General features: G+C 39.7%; 1 protein-coding gene across 1 annotated transcript; it reads right to left on the bottom strand.

The window, feature by feature from the left end:
* Positions 1-676: 676 nt before the first annotated feature.
* TMEM192 (transmembrane protein 192) lies at positions 677-16,823 on the bottom strand. The gene is made up of 6 exons (XM_066186033.1): positions 16,724-16,823; positions 14,721-14,867; positions 10,435-10,699; positions 8,332-8,466; positions 4,505-4,607; positions 677-2,346 (listed from the first exon to the last, which is right to left on the bottom strand). Exons 1-6 carry the CDS (start codon positions 16,763-16,765, stop codon positions 2,223-2,225), a joined length of 816 nt encoding a protein of 271 aa, XP_066042130.1. The 5' UTR covers positions 16,766-16,823; the 3' UTR covers positions 677-2,222.
* Between the last annotated feature and the right edge of the window lie 8,786 nt (positions 16,824-25,609).

Below are 25,609 nucleotides of genomic sequence, written 5' to 3'. Positions count from 1 at the left end.
CTTGGGGCTGCCACATACAGCAGCAGCTCCTACTTGACAAGTCACTGTAGCTCTACCATGGCCAGAGCTTCAGGTGTTCAGGGATAGCTGTAAAGATCACCAGCTTCTGGTCTGAGCCCATACAAATGTGAAAACCTCCACCCTGCCCAAAGAAAATGCTTAAAGATACTAAGAAAACAAGATAGAGTTGAGAGTATGATAAAGATATAAAACTGGGGCAAGAGGTGGGTGGTTGTTATCACTTGTGTACTTAGGAATGGTAACATTTAAAGGGCAGAAGATGTACATGCGTGCACACAGCAAGCCATACTTGCTTTTCTTTCCAGCTACCATGTTCCACAGAAAGCAACACTACTGGTTCATCCAGGGTTTACCTTGAGCAGTCAGAGAGGAGAAGAGGAAGGTTTGAGTAATGACCTCAAAACAAAGGAAAGCTGTTCTGCTACATTATGCAGCTTCCTTCTCAGTGTTGGAAAGAAACACAAGTGCAGGGGAAGCCTGAAGCATGATGGAAAAAAACACTACCCAGAAATAGAATAAAACGAAACTTAAAACTTCAAAGTAAGTGCACAGATCCTTGTTTGGCTAGTTTTGGCTAGTTTTAAGTGCCAACACTGCTGTGAGAACTTCAGCATAACAGAAAAATCTGCATAGATTGCCTGTTGGAACCAGATGTACATGAGCTTGGAAATAACAGAATTCACACTCTTCCTTGGTTGCATTTATTGTGCATGAACTTCACAGTCACATTTTACTGCTTTTCATAGAAATTATATAAATTGACATACACAATCACATCAAAACCTGAGTTCTAAAAACAAACAACTTTATTCCTTACATGTATACTATAAAATTCTGGCTGCATTTTCAAGAAACAACAGCTAAGGAGAACAGTCTAGTGTTGGATAGCAGCAAAACCTTCGATATTTATTATTTTCCTTTGAATGAGACAAGCCCCATATTTGTTGCACACTAAACTGTCTAGGTACTTCTAAAGTTGTGCCCTAACACCAAAGTAGGATGAATTAGTTTTTCTTTCTTACATTCAACTACAAGACCACTCCTCTTAGGAGTCTTCTTCCCAGTTCTGGTTAGTGATCACCCTATCCCCACAGAGGTATTAGCTTCTAAAATAACTCTTTGTCTACACTGGTAGACAAAATAGTACCCAGACCAAAATGTTTCTTTCACCAGCCTTAATTCACCATAAATTAAAACCAAGAACTCTTGTTTCTTCAACTTCTAAAAGACCTTTCCATCTTCTGCTGTTTTCCACTTTCCCACATACACCATTTCAGCTCTTGAATCAAGAGGCTGACTTTTTTGAAGGGCCAAAGTGAAGAACAAGTATGTATGTAACAGGCATTTTTGACAGCATCCTTAAAAGCATTGAACACAAGTTAGTTGTCAGATCAATGGAAAAGTTTACGCTCAAGTACTTTTGCTTTGTTAGTTCAGTTGGCAGAGTAGGAGTCTTGTTACTAACACAAACTCCTAGTAATGGTAGAGTCATCAGCCCTGATGATCAGTTTTAAGGATAAAACTCTTTAAGAGTGTTAAAGCCACAATTTTGAACAATTGCATATCATGGGATGGTTTTGTACCACAAACTTGTATGTGAGATTTACAGTTTTAGGGCATCCACCCCTTTTTTATAATCGTAAATTGGATGCCAAATATCTCCACTTACCTGACAAAAGAGAAAAGGAGACATCTAGAAAACAAGTATCTGTATAGGACTAATGAAGTACACCACCTCTATCCCTGGAAGTACAGGGAATCAGTGACAGAACACATCTAGTCTCAGCTTCAGCAATAGAAACTGCATGTACATCCCTTGGAAAGTCAGATTTTTCTAGAGAACAAAGCTGTATTCCAGAAATATAAAACACTTTGGTAGCCTGAAGCATAAAGGTTACACAGCAGTACAAAGTAATAGCAATAACTGGGCAAAGTTAAACCATTAACTCAGGTCCAACTTTAACTTAAGAGGAATTAAAAATCCTTGAAGCTGCAGAACTTTTTTCCAGAACTGATGATTTGAAGAGAGCCAGTGTCCAGTTGTAACAGGTTCATAGCGTATGCAGGGCTTATCCTTCTAGCTCAACTTCCATTTCAAAACGTGAAAGATGATTGAAGAGTCATATCTGTACAAATCAGTCTGGATATTACATTACTTCAAGTTCCCCTCCAGAGGTCCAGCAGCAGTTTTCCAAATGCTGTTAAGTTTTGGTTTGCTGAGATGTTAACGCCAACAGTCTCTTGCTGAGCAGTGCATTGTGTCGCTGAAGGTACTCTATTACATCTCCTTGCTTCTCAACTATCTCTTCTAAACTGGAATTTTCCCTTGGAGGAACAAAAGTAAATATGGGTTTCAGTAAGTGACAGCAGCTTTCTAATATGTGAAATGTCAGAGCTAATTAACACATACTTAAACAGTTGCATCCTTTAGTTTCACTTTTGCTGGGATCAACTAATTTTTGAGGGAAGAGGCAAATCTACAACACCTGTATGTCTAACTCTCTTTTGCATGAGAAGGCAGGAAGAGAAAGTTTGGCTGAACTTCATGCCATGTATACACAACCGAGTTACATATTCCCTGCTAGACAGTTACAAAGTGAGAATCTTACTGTTTAAGAAACCAGGACAGACAACATGCTAGAATTGTAGTAAAAACCATGGAACCTTTCCCACACACATTAGGAAGCTTGTTTTGAGCAGGCATAATATCGTTCAGCTGTGGAAGATCATAAGCTGTTTAAGACAGAAATCCCTTGATTAACATGGAGTAGCATACATTATATGCTACTATATACAGATACTATCTGTCACATACCATGGCAGCATCAGTACCAAGAAGTTGTGCTATTTCAGATCTACAGCCTCGGGTACAATTATCCTCCGCCCTTAAAATATATCCAGATTTCAGATATATCTCATTTGAACTCCAATAATAACATTGCAACATTTAAATAAAGCTCACTTAATTGAGAAAGTAAAAGTACAGAATTTGGTCAAATCTAATTAGGAATTTTTAAGATACAGCAAGATGAAGTATCAATGCCTGAGTGTAGTCTACTTTTTCCTTACATATTATTTCTTCTCAGCTGACTTGGGAATCTGCCCTCTTAGTACACTTGTGAGCATCTTAGTGATGAAAAAGCTGTTCCTCAGCCTTATAGCATTTTATAGAGGAACACTGCCCATTTCATAGTTCTTAGAAAGTGCTGAGAAGGGTATTCAGTGGAAAAAAGCTTAGGTCCAATTAAAAACCTACTCTAGCTAAACTGAGAAAAGTTAAGAACACACGTTTTGTAAACAGAAAACTTGCAACCTTAACCAGTAACGTGCACTACCACCTTCAGGCTCTCAATCAGTAGCTTGGATTGCAGAGGTCATCATATTCAAAAAACATTCTTATAACAAGGTCAGCTGAAGGGCTGACAGGATTCACTTTTCAATAGATGTTAACTCCCAAGGGAAAGGGAGTCAGAGTTGTATAGAGCTAAATTAAAATAATGGTTTTGCAATCAGTTCTCACAGGAAGTTTGCACTCTTTAATCAAAAATAAGCAGTCTTTTCCTCAGCTGGTCATTGTTGCAGACACATTCCCTGGGCATTTCAGAATTTCTCAGGGGAGAAGATGAATGAGAAAGAAATGAGGTCCACCATGCAATCACCACGGTTTTTATATCAAAATGGAAGTCAGACATGGTATCAAAATTCAAGACAACTCTAAATCCTTCCTGTATCCTGGACATCTATTTCCAAGTTCCATAAAAGCATGTGCACGCTGCATTTGTTATACCAGGGGAAGTCCCAAAGTATTAGTCATCTCTCATTAGTCAACCTTTCATGAAGGCAGCATATATAGAAGCAAGTCCTAGTATATTAGAAAATCTCCAATTCTTATACAGAAATCCATGTTACTTTCAATTACTAGTTTTTATTAAGTCTTAATAGACTGATTTCAGCAACTGGAAAATATCTGAGCGGTTGGCAGGTACACAAACAACAAACGAAAAATAAGTCTCAGTCTCTGGGACAGTTTCAGTTACTGTTAGACAGCTTCTACTCTCACTGAGACCTTCCTTACTCCTTAAGTGCCCTCCACACCTTAAAAGCTTCTTCCCGAACTCAAAATGCATTCCAAATCCATTGCCAGAATTTCATGTCCAACTGCTAGCACAGAACAGATCTACTAAGTTTTCTTCTTTGTCTATCAACTGCCCACAATTTATTTCCTTCCCTGAAAAAATTGGCTGAAGCAGCTAGGCTTCTGTAGGCCTACTTTAAGTAACAATACAAGACAAGAGTATCTTTCCTCAAACCCCATATAAATGTAACTAAACCAGATTAAGTTCCTTCAGAGCTGTTATTCCCACTTCGAGTTGAGCTGAGAGGTTTAAGATTGCGTGGAAGTCTATGGGAAGTGATGCAATTCCATTCATGTTACCTATATACCATGGCTGAACACAGCACAAAATGAATACAGAATTCTTACCTGAATCCAACTTCTGAGGTAATGTGACTAGGGTAGGCATACATCTTTTCTTCTTCAATTATGTCAGGTCTTGGCTTGGCACGATTGAAGTTGCTTATTTTCACTGCAAGAAAGCTTTATAATTAGTTGGAGAGTGAGGGGAAAAAAAGAAAAAGAAGAAAAAGTGCTTTAACAGAGTCCAAGTTATAAAAATCAGTAAAAGATGATCCTAAGACTACCTTAGGATAGGATATAGAATGACAATAAAGGAATCTGAGAAATGGGAAAGCAAAAGCAGAATCTATTTCTACTCATTCCTGTAACTGCTTTGATTATAAGTCAGTGACAGTTTGGCAAGTTGATTTATTTGCTGGTTCACTTTTTCTATTCCCCTCAGTCCTGCTGCTTAAAAGACCTGCATGGGGAAGCTTGAACATACTGCTTAACATCTGCAAAGTTTAATCTGCCACCTAAGAGAGGGTGAAACCTAAGTTGCCTTTTACAGGGTACCAAGATTCAGTCTCCAAGTTCAGGCAAAAGTAAGCAACATGCCATAAAAAAAAATTGTAAGAAGTTTTGTACTGGTAACTGGTCCAGAACTTCTAGCTTAAGCTCTTCAGTAAGTACTAGTTTAACTAGACCAGCTGCAGTGAAGCAGCAGCTTGTTTGCCTGCTCAGACTAGGGCAGACTTGCTATAGAAAGCCATTGTGAACCTAGCAGTCTTGGCTATCAAAACCAGAAGTCATTCCCGGGCACCTGTGAATAAAGATTCAAGCTAAATTTAACAGTTGTAGAATGGGGATGGGTGGGAAAAGTCATGGGCACTCTCTGCATTATTTCAAAAAGGAAGCTGAAAATATTTAAAGCCATTCAATGCCAGATCCTGATTCTGAGAAAATATCAAAATATCCAGAGTATGCATTCAGGACTCTGCAGTTAGGGCTGCTTGTGAAACAATACATCTAATGCCACAAAAAACATTACAGTGCAGCTCTGTGAGAAATCCACACTACTGCAACAGAGAAGGAGTGTCCTTACAAGTCAGTACTGTGATGGGGTTTATTACAGGCCACCCTGCTAAAACAATGCTAAGACCCTCCAGAGGTTAACTACGAGTAAGGCTCAAAGGTTAGTTATTTCTATGATGGTATTTCTCTACAAATAAAGCCACAAAGGAATGGATGTGGAATTCTCAACATGTGTTGTTTGTGGGAATGTTGGTCTTTTATTCAAGTGATATTAGAAGTATGTGAGAAAGTAATTAAATGCATATATTTAGTAAGTCTTTTAAAGCTTTACTCCCTATCCTAGCGGTAAAAAACTTAGAATAGTAAGCTGACATTTAGAACTGTCTGTATCATACTTCATTCCATGCACTTTTACCTCACTTGAACGATTTATACATGTCAAGTCTATTATAGGTCAATCACAGCAATTCCTTGTAGATTTCTGAATCTCTGCCTCTGCATCCTACAGCTATATACACACACTGCAGCATGGAGGTAATTTTAAGGAAGGCAGTAGTCCTTCAATGGACATTATCTATCATACAATCCATAAACAGCTCCAACAAGCAAGAGGAAGTATTTAGAATTACAGTCAAGTATTCCTGATTTGTGAGACAGAATTATTTAACAGAAAATAAGTCAGGCATATAAACCTTCTACAGTCAAGCATTTATGTCTCACTCTAAGAGTTAAATAATTAATTCACTGGGAAGAAACAATATGTGAACTGGTGCTGCCTTCTCTCCAAAATTAGGAGTAACATGCTAATACAAAAGGTGGGCCAGTAGTTTTAGTGTAAATTTACCTTAGTCTCCCCATTGTTGCTCAGCTGATACTATCTCAGCAGTATCTGCTAAGTGCTTGCCTTGAAGAGGGGAATTCTAAACCTCAGCAGAGGGCTGCCCTTAAAACCATCCCATTAAAGAGGCTTCATGCTTCCACCCAGTCACATACTCTGCTCTGAGAGAAAAAAACTCATCTGAATGTCATTATTACTACAGATTCCCACAATATTTTCAAAATCGGCCAAATACATTTGTTTTGCCTCAGTACAGCCTTAATTTGATATTAAAATGTTGAAAAACCTTAAAACCCACCACTACAAATAAGACAGACATGCAAGCAGTCTCTCAGCTAACCTCAATAAGCATTGGGATGGAAAACAAGAAAACAAATTACACTACCCACTGGAAAAAGCAACCTAGGGTAACTAGAAGTCTTCCTCATCTTGCAGCAGGTGTAAAGTCACATAAAAATTAACCCTAGTTTTGAACACCAAGCTTTAGAGAATGAATTTTATGTTGCTTTGGGGCTGCTCAGGAAATAACGTAGGTGTTGGTAGAACACACTGTCTTACTCCTTCCTGGCAATGCAACTCTTCCCCTTCATTCCAGGACTCACTGGACCCTTCTTCAAGCCTTTTTGAGCTGGAAAGCACAACACTGCACCCCACAACTTCCTTGTCCACATTGGTTAATGAATCTGAAGGTCATAGGAATTGGCATAATACAAGTCAGGAAACAATACCCTTTTGGGACAAATGAGCAGAAAAATAGTTTAAGAGCTCTTACAGAACTACAGGCTCAGACTTTACTACTGTGCAGGTCATCTTTCTTGCACTTCCTTTTTGGTCAAGGTAAGAGTCACAAATGTAGCTCTTTGAGCTCCAGCAGGCCTCAGGGCTAGAAATAGCATTTCTCTGGAATTCCTGACATTCTATTAAAGTTTTACAATTTATCTCTTATTTCCCAGAGTTTCCCAGGAAAGTAAGTATGCGTATGCAAAGAAAGGATGATCTCCAGCATTCTTGGAATAGTTTTCTAGGACTGCCATGATTGCATTTCCTCATCACTGCCTTTATTCTTCCAGAGGACAGTCAGTCTACTTGAGCCATGCTGGGCCATTGAGGGGAAAGGCTGACAAGCCTGAAGCATCCAGGCTTCTGCTCACTTGTAAGACAAAGACACAGCTTAGGGCCGGGACCTCCTTATTTCTTGGTGCATTTTTGATGCTGTTGCAGGAGAGTCAAGAATAGTTTTTATTCCCCAGATGAACAAGCTACTTGTTCAGTAGGCAGTATTTCTCTGTGTGCCACTGCATTACTATGAACACACCAAAGTTTTCTTTGAAGCATTTATTTATCAACATTTGAGATAGTCTGGCGAAGTTTAAAGGCAAGTTTTTTATCAAGTCTTAATAAGTTACACCAAACCTAAAGCAGACAACCTTACAGTGACAGCACAAAGCAAAGCCTCACAGTTTTATAAAGTACTGCCGTGTCTTGATAGGATCACAGCTTCCAAAAACCATGCATCTCTTAAACAGTCATTCAAGGGATTCTTCCATTTTAGTGTCAAAAAGAAACTAAAGCCTTTGGGGTGGGACCAGGGAAAGAGGAAGAGGCTGGATATGGCACAATGACACAATCAGGTATGCAAACCCCACACTGTAAATCCCAGAGGCAGTTCTGACTAAGTCAGGCAGCTCTTACTGTGCTTCACAGCTTGCTGTGCATGCATTTGAGAAGCACTGATAAACAGACAAACCTGTTCACGGGACACTTTTTGAAACAATTAGGCATTTATTGCCACTTCACTGGATTAACAGCTTTGAGATAACACAGAGCTTTCATTTAGCAGCCCTTGGAAGCAAATCAAGTCTGACAACCTTTCCCAATTTGTTTTGGATTTGCCTTAGTTCTCCTTCTACAAGCACAGAATCATTTTGTATTTATAATGGTAGTTAAACTACACCAAGTGAACTACTGTGATGGCAAACAAAACAATTGAGTACCAGCTATAATGAATGTCACACAAGAAGGCAAAGCTTGCCTCTCTCACCTGTGTAAATCACTAAGCATGTCAGGGAACTAATCATCTCCAGGCTCAGGACTCCCAGGATAAGATACAGGTACACTTTGCTGTGATCAGGAAAGGAATGCTGTACTGACAGAATCAAGAGCAGGGCTGTATTACCTAGAAAACAAATGTTATATTTGACATATTTACTAATTTTATTAGCTACTAAAAATAAATTAACACTTTCTCATCTTCTGTATCTGCATTAGGCTGCAAGACTTCAGTAATGCTTTTCCATTTCATACCATACTTATCCCTTCAGCTCATTTCCTTAATGAGCAAGTTTATCCCTGCTGGTAGCAAAATGAAGTTTCATTTCAGCATATGCCTGTAATGGTAGACAATTATGAGTTTTCTTATTGATTATTCTGACTTAAAAAACAAGAGTGGAAGAAACACATTAGAAATACCTAAAATAGGTACATGGGCTTAAACAGTTTCTGGCTTTGCTGATGCTATCCACCTTACCCATTTTTTCAATTACTAACAGATAACATCAGTCAGCTGGAAATGAGGAAGTATTTTCCTTCAAGCAGTGGATTTAAAATATATTTAAGTGAGGCTAACAGAGAAAAAAAAAACCCCAAACAAAACACCTTCCTTTCAAAGCCTAATTGCATAGGTTTCCACTTGCCCAGCTATTATCTTAATACCCGAACATTACTCAAAGTTTAATTGAAATAAGTAAAATTAGACAAGCAGAAAAAATACTGAGTTACAGGCCTAAAAGTCTTTTCTGATATCGAGTGTGAAGTGTTCTCTTCTTTTCCGTAAAAATGTTATAGCCAGTGTCTGGATAAAGAACTAAGTTTTTATAAAGACCATGAAGGTAGCTAGGGAACTGGGCAGTTCCCTTTTCTACTGTGTCAGCCTAGTGAAGGAAGTGGTATCAGCAGTCATTACCATGGCAGGAAGCTTGCAGTAATGGAAGAACTACCTTCTGAACAACAGATGATCAAAATTCTACAGCACACACCTGATTGCCTCCAAACGTTCACAAATGCCCAGAGTTTGTCTAGTAGGGGAGAAGTGGACTCCATCTAAGACTGAAAGCAGGGCTCAGTATTGCAAATTACACTGCAACAGGCAGAAATAATTCTTTTACATCATTAAGCCTCCTGTAGCCTGCTTTTGTCACTGCACTCCAAACACTTCCACATCTTCAGAGCTCTATCTAGTGGCCAGAGCCTGAAGTGCTGCGCATTTATCAATCTGACTTATCAAGCTCTTTTAAGGACTGTGGAAAGTAAGGTGGGTTTTTATATAAAACAGGACCATGTCACTTATTAATTCTAATGAAAAAAGATCCAATCCAGGAGGGAGGTGGGACTGTAAGAGGCAAAAATATTGCAAAAGCCATAGCTCTGCCCTTTTCCACTGGTATTTGTGGGAAAAATCCCCTTAAGTTAGATGGATTTCAGATTTGAAAGTGATTTGTAGAAAAGCTTCACCAGTTAATTGCACCAACACTTTACAGCTACACTTGCCAGAGGTCCAACTTAAAAATATAGTTAAATCACTCCTATACACCACCTTTGGTCCACAGAAAGTAGAAAAATGCAGCCAGATATAGAGCTGAATGTTACAGATCCTCAGTGAAGGTCAGAAAAATGGTTATTTCACTGAATTCAGACAGCTGTTGGGCAATAAGCAATTTATCTGTTTCTATGTGGATTGCTGAGCTTGAAAAGAGAAGAGCAGCACACTTCCTGGAAGGACTGGCAGTGTTACCACACATCCAACCAGACAAATGAATATGCAAATCAAGATCACTAGCAGTCAAACACAGACCCCGGTGACTGAATACTTCATGGCTGAAGACTAAATGCTAATGACTAAATGTTTTACTCAACCTCACAGTTGTGAGCATTTTTGCACTACAAACGGTTCCTTACAACCTGCATCTGGCAGACCAGAAAGATCAGTACAGATGGTTCATCTGATTAAAGTATAATTTGTAAGTGCTCACAGGCAGGTTTGTAAAAGCTCATAATACATAATACATAATTATATAGAAAATGCTCAGTCTTTTATTGTGTCACAGTTTAAAGCTTTAGATGGAAAAAACCCCCAAGTTCACTTCACCTGTGGCATGTATCAGCAGCGGAAGCCTTTTCAGATGCCTTGTTGATCGGTATATGGAGAAGTAACCTCTTCTTCTGACTCTGCCGTGGTGGTGTTGGACATACCATTCAAAAAAGACATGCAGAACCCACAGAACTACTTTTGCAATCATTATGACAGTCTGCACTTTAAGTGGGTGAGTGTAGTTTCCAGGGCACTTATCTTGGTTTGGATTGGGGTAAGAACAAAACATAGCTGCTAAAAATGCTAGAACAACAAATGCAACCTGGAAGAGAAAGGAAGAGAGAAAAAGCTTTGAAGTCAACATTTAGCTATATATATGAAAAAAAACCCTGAAACGCAAAACCAGGATTATGTAGTTCATTCATTATGCACTACTTTCTGAATTGATTTTGTTAGAGTTGAGGTGACATATAAAACATTAGACACTTGCTACAACCGTTACATGTCACTCTGGGAACATACAGATGACTGAAACTGCTCAGCAGTAAGACGGACCTCCAGGAGGGTAACCAGTCTCCAGCAGAACAGAGCAGGTAATTGTCACTCTTTCCAGAATTTCTACTAAATCAATTTCACCATTCCTCAAGTCTTCATAGTGAATTTATTTAATTTCTGGACCCTCCTTACTATGCTTTTTTACTTGATTTATGCTCCTATAAAAGAGAGATCACATCTTTTTTAGACTCATTCAATTACACTTAATGCTGCTCTGTGGAACAGGCGCTCATCTTATTGATACAGCATATGTTTCCTTAAAATGACATTTCCTAAGTGAAAATCAACGCTTTCTTACAGCCACTGAAGATCATCTCCAGGTAGATATCAGAAAAGTGAATCATCATAGTAACTTCAAGTGAATTATTAACACTAGGCAAGCATCTTTGCCAATTGGTAATGATTTTTTAGTATATTTACCATCAAATTTTTCCATTTTACCTTTTTAATTCTGTCAGAAAAACCAGACATTGTCAGTGAGACTGCACATATAGTCAGACTGTATATTTACTTATCCTTTCAGACTACTGCCATTATGCTGTAACTTTTCCTGTCTTCTAGACTCCTCTCCAAATTTTGAGCATCAGCAGTAAGCATCAGCAATCTTTTGGCCAACTAGAAAGCAAAGCTGTGGATGCATATTACCTGGGGTATATGTATATACACAGGGCTTTCGCAATCTTTACAAAGTTTTGTCACAGAAAATATTTTCTCTGCTGTGTTCATTCAGTGAACAAGAACAGTATTATACTTTCTCATCCTGGTTCATTCTACAGAACAGGAATATTCTTAAAACAGAACTGTAAAGAAAAACAACTCCCACCAATACAGAAATAAATGGAGAGCTACTAATAGACAAACATTAAAAAAATCAGTTTGCCTCAAGTCTACAAACGAATTCTAATATACTTAGCTTAAAAAAAAGGCGTCAAGTGTTCTGCACGTCATAACTGACAGAAACAGCATATCAGAACTGAAGACAGAGGAAAGCACCAAATTTTCAGTTGCTGCCTTTGTTTCCATACTTAGTTCTGCAAGTATTTAGAATCCCACCACCTCCTTTCCACCCTCGTGAACTTATTTTCCCTATTTTTGTACTTTCTCAAGCAACACTCTTCACAGAAACTAACTTTTCAGAACCACTTAACTCTTGAGACAAACTGCCCTTAGCTTGCTCTGGTTGTGATCAGAGTTAGGTAGTGGGGGAGGGAGCAAAAAAGGAGAATAATTTTCACACAATTGTCAATACCTAAAAAGGAGATTACAGAGGACAGATAGGATAGAAGGTGGAAGGAAAGAAACCCAAACCAAAATAGGAGTGTACCCCATATTACCCATAAAACCATTACTTCAAATACAAATTAAATACCATATTGTCTTGAGATAGGTTACGTGGCTAGATTAAGTAGTTAAATAAGAGGAAAGTTTATAATTTCTTTAATCTATTATTTTACCACCTCCTTTTCTTACAAAGCTAAGAATAATTCAGCTATTTTATTTGATCTGTTTGCTGTTTGGTTTGCCATTTTACAATAGTGATACGATTAGTTCTACTACTTCCAGGTGTTAGGAATGCATTTCAGTACAGAAAATGGCTATATTAAACTCGTGCAAGCAGCAACGACCTAGCATTGCATCTCTACTAAATTACTACAGCAGTGTATACAAGAGAAAACAGGAAGCTGGCATTTAGAGCGGTATTTATTAAATATGTTTTGCTTGCATTGTTGGGCAGTTAGATAACAGGTGTTTCATCCCTGACATATTTTTACATACAAAAAGTTATAAAGAGTAGTATTTAAGTTCAAATTTGTGTATATGCACACACAGAGAGGATTAAGGAAAGACAGGATTAATATAAATAAATTATTTCCAGCCTGTACACTTCACATTGCTTTCCAGCCTCCTGATGGGAAGCCTTCAGAAAAGCAAGGCTTGACAAAAGGAAATGCACTCAAAAACCCAGTCCCACCACAGTCCTGCATATCCTACCCACTTTCCAGAATTGCATGTAACTAGGCAGCTGCACCACAGCAGCGATTTTGCTACCTAACTCCATTTCTTGGCACAGGAAAGTGGAGAAGCAATACTCCAAATTACATACAGATTGCTTTAAAGACACATTACAGCTCTACTGCATAATACTATGATAGTTTAACTTCTCCAGGACATTTACCCCTTTGGCAGGCTGTGCACCAGAAGCTAACCTGGCCTGTCTCCACATTCCACAATATTAATGCCTGTTTGCAGAAGGACAAAAGAAGGAAGTCAAATAAACTTGTTTCCCCCACCATCTTTTCCCTGAGACAGTGCCACTCAAGGTAGCAATTATAATGGCGTTTTGCCAACAGAAAAGGACACTTCTCCATTTTGCTCCAAGGACCAACTGGTCACTTGAAGCAGGTTCAGCAATAGCAATGAGACTTAACCTGTGAAAATGCGTGTTGGCAGACGCCACAGAAGTTTTCCCATTTCACCTACCAACACTCTTCTCCATTTGCAGGAGAGAAGAGGTGGGAAGAGAATAGCAGCAGTTTCCTAGGATCTACGTGACTGACATTTGGCTGCATCAGTTATAGTAGTACACAGCAAAGCTCCAAGGCTTGGCAGAAAAATAGTCACTGCTCTATTACCAATAGCAGACTTCAAGTGCCTTCTGTAAGGGAATGGCACAGAGTTCTACTGCTAGGAGAAGGAAATAAGGCTGGATACATAGCTGGGAATTTTCATAGCCTACTCAGCAAAATAGCAGAGGTCTTTCTAAGTCTACTTGACAGCCAGAGGGGCATTTCTTGATACTACCACAAGACTGACAAAACACCTACTCCTAAAATTAGAAGGCTAAAGCACATTGAAGAACTTTGTGCAGTTGCCCAAAGAGAGACCATAGAGGTTGGTATGTACTTTTAAAGTCCTGGCAGGGAGCATGTTTTCAAGAGCGCGGGGCACTGCATTTTTTGTTTGAGATCAAATGAAGCTCTAAAATAGCTCATGTCACTGGTACTATAGAATCATAGAATCTAGGTTGGAAAAGACCCTTAAGATCAAGTCCACCCTTCACTTAACACTACCATGTCCACCACTAACCTATGTCCCTAAAAGACATGGAAATGCCATCTCAGTCAGATCTTAGGCTCAGAGCTCTTCAGCCTTCCTTCTTCATATCTGGTGGCCACATACAAGCAACAACAAGCCTCTTCAGCTTATCAAGGAAAAACTCCTTACTAGGCAGGACCCTCTGCTTCTGTCTAGCAGTCCCCATAAATGCCTAGATACTGTTCAGTATTTGTGCTTCTTAACCTCCAGAAGTCAGAGCAGGAAGTAACATTTGGATTAATTTCTCTCTCCATCCACTACCATGCAACACCCTCTAAGCACGTCCAATTTTACTTGTTTAGTTACCTTCTCTCTGAAATGAGGTTTGCTCTCAGAAGGCACAGCACCAAAGTTACCTCAGCTCCTTATAACTAGTACAGCACTTCTATGGCAATAATATTATTTTTAAAGTATATTTCCAACAGCATAGAAGAACTACTATTTAAAATGCTCTTCCTCCTAACAAGATGCGTCACAGCGCCAACAACCAGAATGAGAAGGCAGCAAGGATCTGATAGCGCACACACTACCAAAATTTATTGGCAAAGGGGACCTCAGTGGTTTGGAAGAATAGCCAGTGTATGTAATTCACTGTCGTATCATCAGAATGCTGTCATATGAACAGTGGATTCTGAAGGATTCAGAAGAGAGATAGCAAGTTTTCTTAGGGAAATCATGCTTCTAAGACTTACATGTATTAGCAACAGGAAATTGGCAAGGAGAACTGCTGGGATAGCATGAAATCTTGGCCTCAGCTGGGAATGCAATGTATGAGATGAAATGAGCGGTGCATCCAGTAGAGGATCATCTTCCAAACTCTGTGTTATTTCCAAGGAACCCTGGAACAGAAGGTGAGGGCAAACAATAGCAACACATAAGCTCTAAAAGTAAAGTACAAAGGTTTAGGAATTTTCTGTTAGCAAATCAAGTCTTGAGGGGGGAAAAAACCCACTAGGTTATTATCTTGAGAAAGCTCCTAAATAAACTCTCATCACATCTTTATGTGAGAACTCAGTTCCTGATGAATACAACACTAACCTACTTCCTGGTACCACGCTGAGCCTTCAGGAACTTCAGTCTTTAAAACGTATCTGAGCTTCAGTCTTTTAAAATTATCTGAGCTTCAACCCTGAGAGATGTCAGAAGTATATTTATTGGAAAAAGTGACCAAGTCTCTCTCACATGCTTTTTACAGGTACCACAAAACTCTTTGTTGTTCTTACTTTTGTCCAACTACAGCTGGAGGCAACAACAAAGCTGCAGTGTAACAGTAACAGTTTGGGGTATTCAGCCTCTAATAGTGCTGACGTGTCAAAACACCTGCAGTAGTAACTAGGGCTGAACTCAGGAAAGAAGCAGCAGCTCACAGAGGGAAGAAGATGCTACCAAGTGCTGAGCAAGACATTCTCTGCCTACACTAGAGAGAATGCAGCATGTCCTCATCATGTTGGAGCCAAGTATTAGGTCTTTGACTACACTTTCAGCCCAAATGTAGTGTCTTTTACTAGAAGTGCTCAAGGACAGGCTGGCTGGGGTTTTGAGCAAGCTGGTCTAGTGGAAAGTGTTCCTGCCCATGGCAGGGGGGGTTGGAAACAGATCTCTGGAGAACCTTCAACCCAAACCATTCTACGATCACAGAGTCAATAGTGGGGTTAACAGCTCACATCTCCCACAAACACAGCAATTGTCCTTAGGACAATATCCTTTGTCTCATGGGAATAAACGATTCACCCTTTCTGCAATACCATGAGGGACCAGAGCACTCCTTCATAGATAAAGCTTTATCAGAGCTTTGACCATGCTACTTTCTCACAAGACTTGGCTACAGTCCATCTTTGCATCCTAAAATACAGCTAGTATTAGGAAGCATTAGATGACATAATCTCTTCAAATATATTTGATTACAGACAGCATGGAGAGGAGGGGAATTAAAGCATGGATATGATGATCCCATGCAGTCAATCTGACAAAAAGAAAATCCAGTAAGTGTCCTTCCAAACTGGAGCAAACACTGGTTTCATTTCGTTAAGATGAGCCAAAACCACAGCTGTCAAAAGCCAAAATGCCTTAAATCCAGACTTGTCTGACACTGTTGCTGAGCACAGGTAAAGCTTTAGCCTCTTGGCTCCCTGATCCACTTCCAGCATGTGATTGCTTCCATAGCAGCTCATCGCCAGGAGAAGGAGGAGGGCAGGCAGGAACAAGCCACAGCCAGCAAGCTTTGCCCACGCAGGCTTCCAGCTGGGGCGGGGACAAACATTCAAACAAACACAAAAACGCCGTGGTCATGCCAGCAAATAATCCAGAGATGGCACAGAGAGAATCCACCTGGGGAAATATAACTCAGAAAACCTGAAGGAGCCACACGAGCAGCCCCGATCAGAGGCTAATAATCTCGACTAAGAACAGGCCCAAATGCCTCGGGGATGTTTGCAGCCTGGCTGGCGAGGGGCAGCGCGGGGCCGCGGCGGCCTCCTCACTTCGGAGAGGGCCACTGAGGCGCCTCGGCCGGCGGCGCCCGCCGGAAGAAGCAGATAAAGCCTCGGGCGCCCGGGACGGAAAACAGGCAGGAAAAGGCGGCACGGAACACGAGGCTCTCGCCCGGCGGCGCCCGCCCTCAGCGGCAGCCCGGCCGCTCACCCGGGCGGGGTCCCCGCGGCCACGGCCCCGCCCCGCTCCCTCCCGCCGCGCTCACGTTGTCCAGCTCCTGCCGCCGCCTCCCCGCCGTCAACGCCATCGCCGCCTCCCGCCACAGCCGCCCCGGCGGCGTTTAATGAGCGCCCCCGGCGCGGCCCTGCCGCCACGGGCAGGCCACGGGCAGCGCCGCCGCCCCGCCCCGCCCCGCCAGCGGCGCCCCCGGCCGCCATTGGGCCCGCGCCGCGCCAGCGCCGCCCCGGGGCGCGGCCCTGCCGGCGGGGGGGCCTCGGCCGGGGCCGGGGCGGAGTCCGAGCGCCGGCCTGAGCTCCCGTCCCGCCTCCCCGCGCAGGTCCGCGCCCCCAGCCCGCCGTGCCGTGCCGCGCTGTCCCGTGGCCGCGCTCGGTACAGTTCTCTCGGCAGCCCGGACTGAATTCAAAACGGAGACCACTTACAACAGGTGTAAGGGCCGGTGTCCCTGCGGGGCCGTGGCTGGGGAGGCAGCGCAGGGAGGGGAAAGCACCCCAGCAGCAGATGGCTGGCCAAAGTGTGGAGTAAAGGCAGCGTAGTGTTGGTGTCAGCTTGCAGTGCAGAGTATTTTCTCACCTCCAATTTGTCTTGCAGGGACTTCTTGAGGAAAGGATGAAGTCCATGCAACTAGTAACTGTTTCCAGGAGATCTGGTTGCCCCTTCAGATCACGAAAAGTTGTAGCATTCATGAGGCACTTGATACATTTTCTAAGATATTTCTCACCCTGTTGTATATTTTGGGAAGGAACGTGTTTTCTTTAAAACGTGTGCTTGGTAATTTCATTTTCTAACCCTCTGTGATCACACAGACTGTGGCCACTCACAGTGTCCAGACTACTCCCCTATGGATCTCTGCCTTACACTGACAGCCTTGTGCATTCTGGATACTCTTCTACCACTTAGTCGTGCTTAGTTATTATTTGGTAATTTTTGTTAGCCTTTCTGACATTTTACAGCTCTAACCTCACTGAAATGAGAAGGTTCTGAATGACACACTATTCAAGCACGTGCTAAGTATGAATTTCCAAAGCATCATATTTATTATCTGTTATGTGCTCTGTTCATCTGCTAATGTTTCTTAATCTTCTGTTTGTTCTACATGATCATCCCTTAACCTTCAGCTAATGCTAGTGAGGACTCTGAAGAGGGTCAAAGCTGAAACGGGGGTCTAAAAGACAAGTAAGAGTGTATCCTCTCCAGGTTTTAATTGTTCTATGTGTACTATTTAAGAGAAGCCAGGACTGTCACCCTGAACAGTTGCAGTGGCTCTGTCTCTCTTGAAAGCATGTTGAAGGGATGAAAACTGCTCTTGAGGTATGAACTTCTTTAGAGAAGTTCCAAGTTTCTTATCTCAGTTTCTGTGACTTTTCCTGGCTTTTTCTAGAAAAAATACTCAACTGAAACCTCCCACCCAGAGCATTTACAGTCATCACTTGCAATCATTTGTTCTTGTTTAATACAAATACACACATTTAATGAACTGGAAAACCATCTTAAATTAAAAAGAAGCCTTAAACTTGCTGGTTTGACTCAGATAAAGTCCAGCTCCTGCGATAAGAGCCTGCTCTGTTCCAGTTTCTCAGCCTAAATGTCCCTTTTTTCCTTCTCCTTATTGTGCTTCCTCTTTTTTTTTTTTTTTTTTTTCATTCCTGACAAGAACACAGATCCTACTGATCAGCAAGAAGATGACAAAAGTTTTCATTGATGGTGAAGTGAGGCCAAAATCTGCATTCATATATGCAGTGCGTGTGGGACATGCCATTAGACAAGTGTTTAAGATAAAATCAAACAAAAAAATTCTTTTAACTGTAATTTAAAAATTCTAAATTCCCAGTAAGTTTACATTTATTAGCACTCATTTGAATAGCTATAATTTTATATATAATTGTAAACCTTGTTTCTACTGAATGGAAAATGAGAAGTTCTCAATGGATGACTGAAGAGTTCAGTTAGGGAAAAAAATTACACGTTTAAATATTTGAAGCGCATACTTACTGCATACAACACCAGTTAACATATTTAGAAGTATGTGACTGCCAGTTTCAACAGGTTTACATAAGACATGTATGTAATCTTTATAGTAGTAGTTCACTCCTGTTCTTACTTGATCACCCAATCTCTGTATTGGTTTTGATATATCATTTTAATTACTAGATTCACAATATTTTTTATAGTGAGAGGTTTTTAAAAAGTAACATTCTCTTCTGCTCAATTCCTGTTCCGTTTTCCATCAAATTTGGCACACATTGTCATTTTAGTGTACACAATCTTGAAAGCCTGGCTCCTGAAGGATGATCTAATGCTGGGCAGTCTAAAACAGATATGGCCTGTTCTTAAATTATTTCCACTGCAACTCCATCAGTAATGATGAAGGTATCTGATAAGGGTAAGATAAAAAGATGTATAGCCCAACAATGCTACGTTGCCCTTAAGAAAAGCTCTACTTAGACATTACTTAGACATTATTACTTAGATACACAGGAGTAAATGCTCTACTTAGGCATTACCTTTGCCATATCAGTAATAATTACAATATTTGGGGACTAGCTGTCACAATTGTATCCTCACAAAGAGGCATAATATCTACTTTTCTTCCTCTAAGTTTCATTTAAAATTTGGCATGAATGGAAACAGGATTTGGCTCAGAAACTTTTTCACATTCAGCTATAAGATATAATTATCATTACTGTTTCTGTTTTATACTACAAGTACAATTAGTACTTAAATGGTATTCAGCTCTATGTAAAGAATACAGTCTCTACTCCGAAAATATGGGGTTGTGACAGATTCCAGCATTACTTAAAATACAAATGGGAAGTAAAAAGGTAAAAGTAACAGTAGAAAATTTTATTTGCAGGAATTGATTGTAATAATCCTGAAAGCCATACTGTAGTAAGTGCAGTCTATGTTCTAGTGTCATATTACAGATACTTCAGAAATACTTATTTTATTTCAGCTCCTGTAAAGTTTTGAAATCCTGTGGAGGTTAAAAAAAAACCAGTTCACTGGTGAATATGTTTAATACAAAGGAACCTTTCACTCCATGTATAGTTTCAGATTTTCACATCATGTAAGTGTCAAGTTTTTGTGTTGTTGAGCAGCACAGGGCTATTTATGCATGGTAATCATGTAATCAAAAAGTGCCACTTGCTATGCAGATTTTGCTTCCTAAGTAAAATGCCCATCAAAAATTCTCTGGCCTTTAAATGCAAGCTGTCGAAAAGGGAAGGGCATTACACTGGTGTTGATAAAAACTCTTTCAGTCTTTCACCGATTAATATACAAATTTGAATGCTGGAGGCTTAGTGTGACCGTGGGTTACTTCAGCTAATCTATTAGTACAAATTATTTGGCAAAATGTCTTACATGTCCATAATGAAGTCCAGAGATAGGACTGATGAAAACATGTAGATGATATGGCCATAGAGAGAGAATTTGGACTGCTTTATGCAGATGACAAAGAGAAATAATAGCAAAGAGAAAAAGTGTGAAAAACAGAATGGGCACTCTTGATTACTTTAAAAGTTTTTACTGATTTCCCAGATGTATTAAAAAGCAAATAAATTGAGGTTAAAGAAAGGATATAACTTTTCAATTTAGTATCTAGTTTTAGAAATATACAGTAGAGGTATAAAAGTTCAGAATTAAGTATCACAGTGTATCTTACTTTGTGCTAAAGATGAGTTTGAGTTTTAAATGGTTTAGCACGTAAGCAAATGCCTAATTTGCAAGGTGAAAAGTACTCCCCCTCAGAGTAATTTTTTTTCATTTTCTTCTGATTTTTCAAAATCACATTTCTGTTTACATTCTGTTATAAAGCTGTCACAATATGTCAAGCATTTTTTTGAATATATAAAGGGAAACACAGAGCTTTTTCTGAAAGTATCTGAGTTTAGATTATATACTTTATAGCGTGATTTTCTAAAAAAGAGGAACATTTGAAATAAGTACCCTGGGAAAACTACTGAAAAAATTGAAACAATAACAGAAGATTAAATTTCATGGAAAAATCCGTTGATTTTTTCCTTCTCAGTTTTCTGAATAGTTTGTCTGAAAACCTTAAAATGAACTTGTCAAGAACTAGTTTGTGTAAACTAACTTTTTAGGCTGTATGTTTAACTATTAACATTCCAACAACTATTCTTCTGAATATTTTAAGTTCTGTAGCTACTTTTTTTTTTTTTTTTTTTTTTTTTTTTAAACCTCAGTATGTTAGTCCAGATCCCAATGCTCTTTTGCATAGAAATATTGGCAAGGGACTGTCCTTGACACCAGTGAAAATTCCACTCCAGGAACACCGTAATAAACTACTCATTCTGTGAGCACCTGTTTGCACCAGAATTACCAGACCAAACCTTTTCATACCCTTATCCTTAACTTAAATTTCCCCTTAATTTTTTTTTTTCAATTTACTCTAAGTCCAATTTTAATAGACATTCTGCACAGCTACAAGTACTGATCCTGAGCTATTTTATTAAACAATAAGTTTGCAATACTTCTAGTCTTTCTTACACATACAGAAAAGGTTATTCCAAATGAAGATTAACTCAATTTCTGGAACAGCAGCATGATAGGCTTTTCACTCACTGTGAACAACCTCTCTGCAAAATTATGTGCAGTAACTAGACTGATGTGATTGTTGTTGCTATGCCTCCCTGAATGAAAACATTTTAATATTTTAATGTCTTTGATTTTGCTGCCTCTTTGTACAACAAAAGAATCTGTACAATGTGTGAGGTATATCCTAGTTGCTTTTTCCCAGTCTACAGCATTTTTCATTTTCACTGAATGTCCTCTCAAGCAATGTAGACTCTGTTCCTCCTGTCTTGTTTATAGGCATATGAAACAGTAAATATTCAGATTGATTCCTTTAGCATATTATGTCACTTTTATCAGTGTAAATTGCTGCCAATTACTGTTCTTAGGTAAGCTCACAATGAGCATGACTAGAGTGAACTGATGATTTTAACTGCTGATTTACTATAGGCCAATCCTGGACACACAGGACTACCTAAACGAGTCCATCTCTCTGTCTCGTCGTGCATTCACGAAGCACTAGATGGCAGTACATCAGCTGTTCAAATGGAATTTTAATTAATGAGCTGTAGCCGTTTTCGTCTGAGAAAGGGGCGTGTTGGCTGATTGACCTGGTTAGGACTATATCACAATATTGCTGTTAGAGTGGCAAATATGATGGAGGAGAATACACAGACTTCGATGGGCTTGTGTGTAATAGGTACTTTACAGATAATATCTATGAAGAAAATTACTTTTGCTTCATTTTTCAAGAAAACAATGTTTTGACAAGTTAAATCATTACGACAGGACACAACAATAAACAGAAGTCTTTTCTACACTCTTATAAAGTAAAATAATTAGGAAAAATCCCCAATGACTGCTTATGATGCTAAAAACTAAATGTTGCAAAAAGAGTCCATTTTTTTTTTCCTGGTGTAGGCTGTACACAAAAATGGTGCAAAACTTATTTCAGTAACGTATAATTCTGTGTTAAGGGTGAAACTCCTCATCAGCTCTGCACATTGCTGACTGGGATGGTCCAACTTTTCCCAAGACATCCTTGCTGCAGGTTTCTGCTGCTACCTTTGCATCATGTCTTAGTGGTAACATGGCTACAAGGTGAAATTTGATAATTTTTGACTGGCTTTCTTCTGGTTCAGTGAATGGAACCCACTCAGTGCAGAGACCTGACTGCCTTATCCAGTGTACAGGAAGCAGCACAAATCTGCAGGTATGAGAGCAGGAGTCAGTCCACCTCCTTCACAGTCATCTCAGGAATACATTATATGTGAAACCCAAACCTTTGCAGCACTGGGCCTTAGGCCTACTCAATAAGATATCTACTTTGCATCTTCGTAGTTTGCAGTACAAATATGAATCATGGGTATGACCTACATTTGCTTCCATTCGTAACTCTTACTTCAGCTAGGACTTCCTTTTGGAAGCTGTAACCTGGAAGGTACACAGCACTGACCACAGGGACCTGGCTTCTCCATCAAGTAGAATTCAGAAGTGTCATACCATTTAGCTTTTAATGTGGCCCTTCTTTTCCAGAAATAGGATCAGAGTACTTAAAGTCTGTTTATTAGACTATGTCATATCAAGTCCTTTTTTGAAATTACACTATATCTGATTTTGAACACGGAAAAAACAGTTCATAGTTACTAACTGCTCCAGCAATTGTTCACACAGGAGAATAAATGCTAGAAAAGACTAAATATTTTAATCCATGCTTAATTGTATTTAACTGATTTTGGTCACAGTACAATTTCTCTTTGATAGCAGCTGCTTTGCTGTTCCTTATTTCACAATCCCAATTTACATGTTTTATTTTTTCTCTCTCTGCCTACTCTCCAGTACATATTCCTCTGCAATCTGGTCCCTTTCGCAGTCTGCTGCATGCACTTTCTTGCATTTCCTTTTCACATTACTTTTCAGTGTAATTCTTCTCAACTGCATTCATGTCCTTAGCTCAATGGTTCTCTGAAACTTTAAATATTCCATGCTTCTGAAGTGAGAAAAAGAGTCTCTTCCACTAGAGCGAGGCTTTTTAAGATTAGGCAATGCTGATAAATAGTGCTAGTGTCTTAGACAAAAAATGCAGTAGTAGCTAGTGTCTGTGTTGAATTCAAGTCCTGTCATGAATTCCACAAAAGTCCTTGTGGATTTGTTTAAATACAGGGGCCTGGGTTGCATAAAGTTCTGCTGCTGGATGGTTATGTTATCGAGGGTGAAATGCATGGGAAAAAAATGCATGTGTGCCCTCACGTATTTCAGATAAATGCGTACTTATCTTTACATAGATTTTGTACATCATTTACTCACAACGCAATTCACTAAGATACAAATATAATGGATAATCTAAAAGGTAACAAAGTGAAGAAGCACATTGCTTTTCTATTTGAAGCAGTAGGAGTACAGAGAGATACTTAAGTATTCAGCTCTAGAGCCCTTCCTCTTCTCTTCCCTGTTCATGAAAAGAATACCAGCCTCAGCAGTATATCCTCATAAGCATCCTACCCAAATCCTTCAGAAGTTATAACTTCTAATATCTTAAATAAAAGAAAATGTTCTTCACCTTATTTTTTGTCCTTTTTGGAGATGTCTTCCTAACTTATATTTGTCAATTAAAAATAAATAACCACTACATCAGCATAGAGCATGATCCCTTAAACATCCTAATAGAACACCACGTATGTATGCAGTCATATCAACTTTTACCAGGATTAGTTATTGTATTTGTAGGATTGTGTAACTTGTGGGACTGTCTTGTTAGCAAGCAGAGCTCTGCTAGCATAAATTCATTTTCACTGGATGCAATTCACTGATGGATAGTATTGGAGTTTCTATATCAGTGAAGTATTTTTAGTGTCAATAGACTTGAAGAACTGTGTGATCCTAAGTAAGCGTTGGCCACATTCCTTTGTAACTCACTAAAACAAGTGGGAAAGCACTAAGAGTTATTACAGGGGCAGTCTGAAACATGACAGGGAATTTTCTCACTAAATGCAGTAATTTGAATTGCTGCAGCATAAACAAAAATGACAGCTGTTTCATCATAGATACGATACATAGCCCATTTCCTTTCAAAACTACATACATACACCCACAGACATATATAAATAAGTTTTTTCTCTGAAAGTTCTTTTCTAAGAAGAGGTATTGGATCAAGCATAATCCCATAAAAATCTAGACATTGTATTTAAAGGATGTGTTTTCTCATGGTTACGGATACAAATTGTTTTGCCATAACCACATAATGTAGTTTGGATGAAGTAATTTTTGCTTTGATTCTTCTTGAAATTACTGAAATACAAAGATACAATTTTTAGAAAAGAAATTGGAACCTTGCCCTATTCATTTCTTTCTGATGCTCTGCATCACAGAAGTTAGCTGAACTAATGTTGAATTTTGGCTCTGAAGCCAAAACACTGCAAGAAAATGAGAGAAGTCACAGGTTAGAAATGTTTAATGTTCACTTAAGAATAAATATTTGTGCTGGTTTTGTTTGGGGTAGAGTTAATTTTCTTCAGAGTGATTGGCATGGGGCTGTGTTTTGGACTTGTGCTGAACAGAGTTGATAATATGGAGATGTTCTTGTTATTGCTTACACAGAGCCAAGGCCATTTCTAGTTTTCGTACGGCCAGTCTGCTGAGGAAGTTGAGGGTGCATGAGAGGTTGGGAGGAGACACAGGCAGGACAGATGATCCCAACTGACCAAAGGGACATTCCCACACCATGTGACACTGTGCTCAGTGTATAAAGTGGGGGGAAGAAGGAGGAAGGGCAGGATATATAGAGTGATGGTGTTTGTCTGCCCAAGTAATCCTCACATGTGATGGGGCCCTGCTCTCCTGGAGGTGGCTCGACACCTGCCTGCCCATGGGAAGCAGTGAATTAATTCCTTGATTTGCTTTTGCTTGTGTGTGCAGCTTCTGCTTTCCCTGTTAAACTGTCTTAATCTCAATCCACAAGTTGTCGACATTTTAGCCTTCTGATTTTATCCCCAATCCTACTGTTCGGGGAATGAGTGAGTGGCTGCCTGCGGCTTGGCTGCTGGCTGGGGTTAAACCACAACAACAACATTGCTAAACAGTTCTGCCATGTTAGTATAGACCAGAATCTGCAGAATCTGCAGCTGCCTACCTACTTGCAGGATCTATATGTGAAGAGTGTCAAAGTCCCTCAGCTTCCAGACGAGCTCACAAGTTTACAATGGTCTCATGTGAACCCTTAAAACACAACACAGTAGAATTCACTTAGGTCTTACACCGTAGGATTCACTTAGATCAGTAGAAGTTGGGATCCTTGTCTTACAAAGTGACGTGTCCAGGAGTTTACTCTAAATTAAAGAAACCTGGAAGTGTGATGTGACAGTCACCATCCACTCTCTGATCT

This window comes from Chamaea fasciata, unplaced genomic scaffold (assembly GCF_029207755.1).
Source record: "Chamaea fasciata isolate MVZ Bird 193981 ecotype frontalis unplaced genomic scaffold, bChaFas1.0.hap1 SCAF_6, whole genome shotgun sequence".
Taxonomy (NCBI): Eukaryota; Metazoa; Chordata; class Aves; order Passeriformes; family Sylviidae; genus Chamaea; species Chamaea fasciata.
Note: the sequence above shows the minus strand (reverse complement) of the source record. Positions and strands in the feature narration are given on the sequence as shown.

Bases quoted from the DNA above. Each gene is read 5' to 3' on its own strand.
- TMEM192 (XM_066186033.1), bottom strand. From the start codon at position 16,765: ATGGCGTTGACGGCGGGGAGGCGGCGGCAGGAGCTGGACAAC. The intron at 14,868-16,723 runs GTGAGCGCGGCG...CTTCTGTTCCAG, and splicing joins GGCGGCAGGAGCTGGACAAC to GGTTCCTTGGAAATAACACA. The intron at 10,700-14,720 runs GTAAGTCTTAGA...TTTCTCTTCCAG, and splicing joins ATTTCCTGTTGCTAATACAT to GTTGCATTTGTTGTTCTAGC.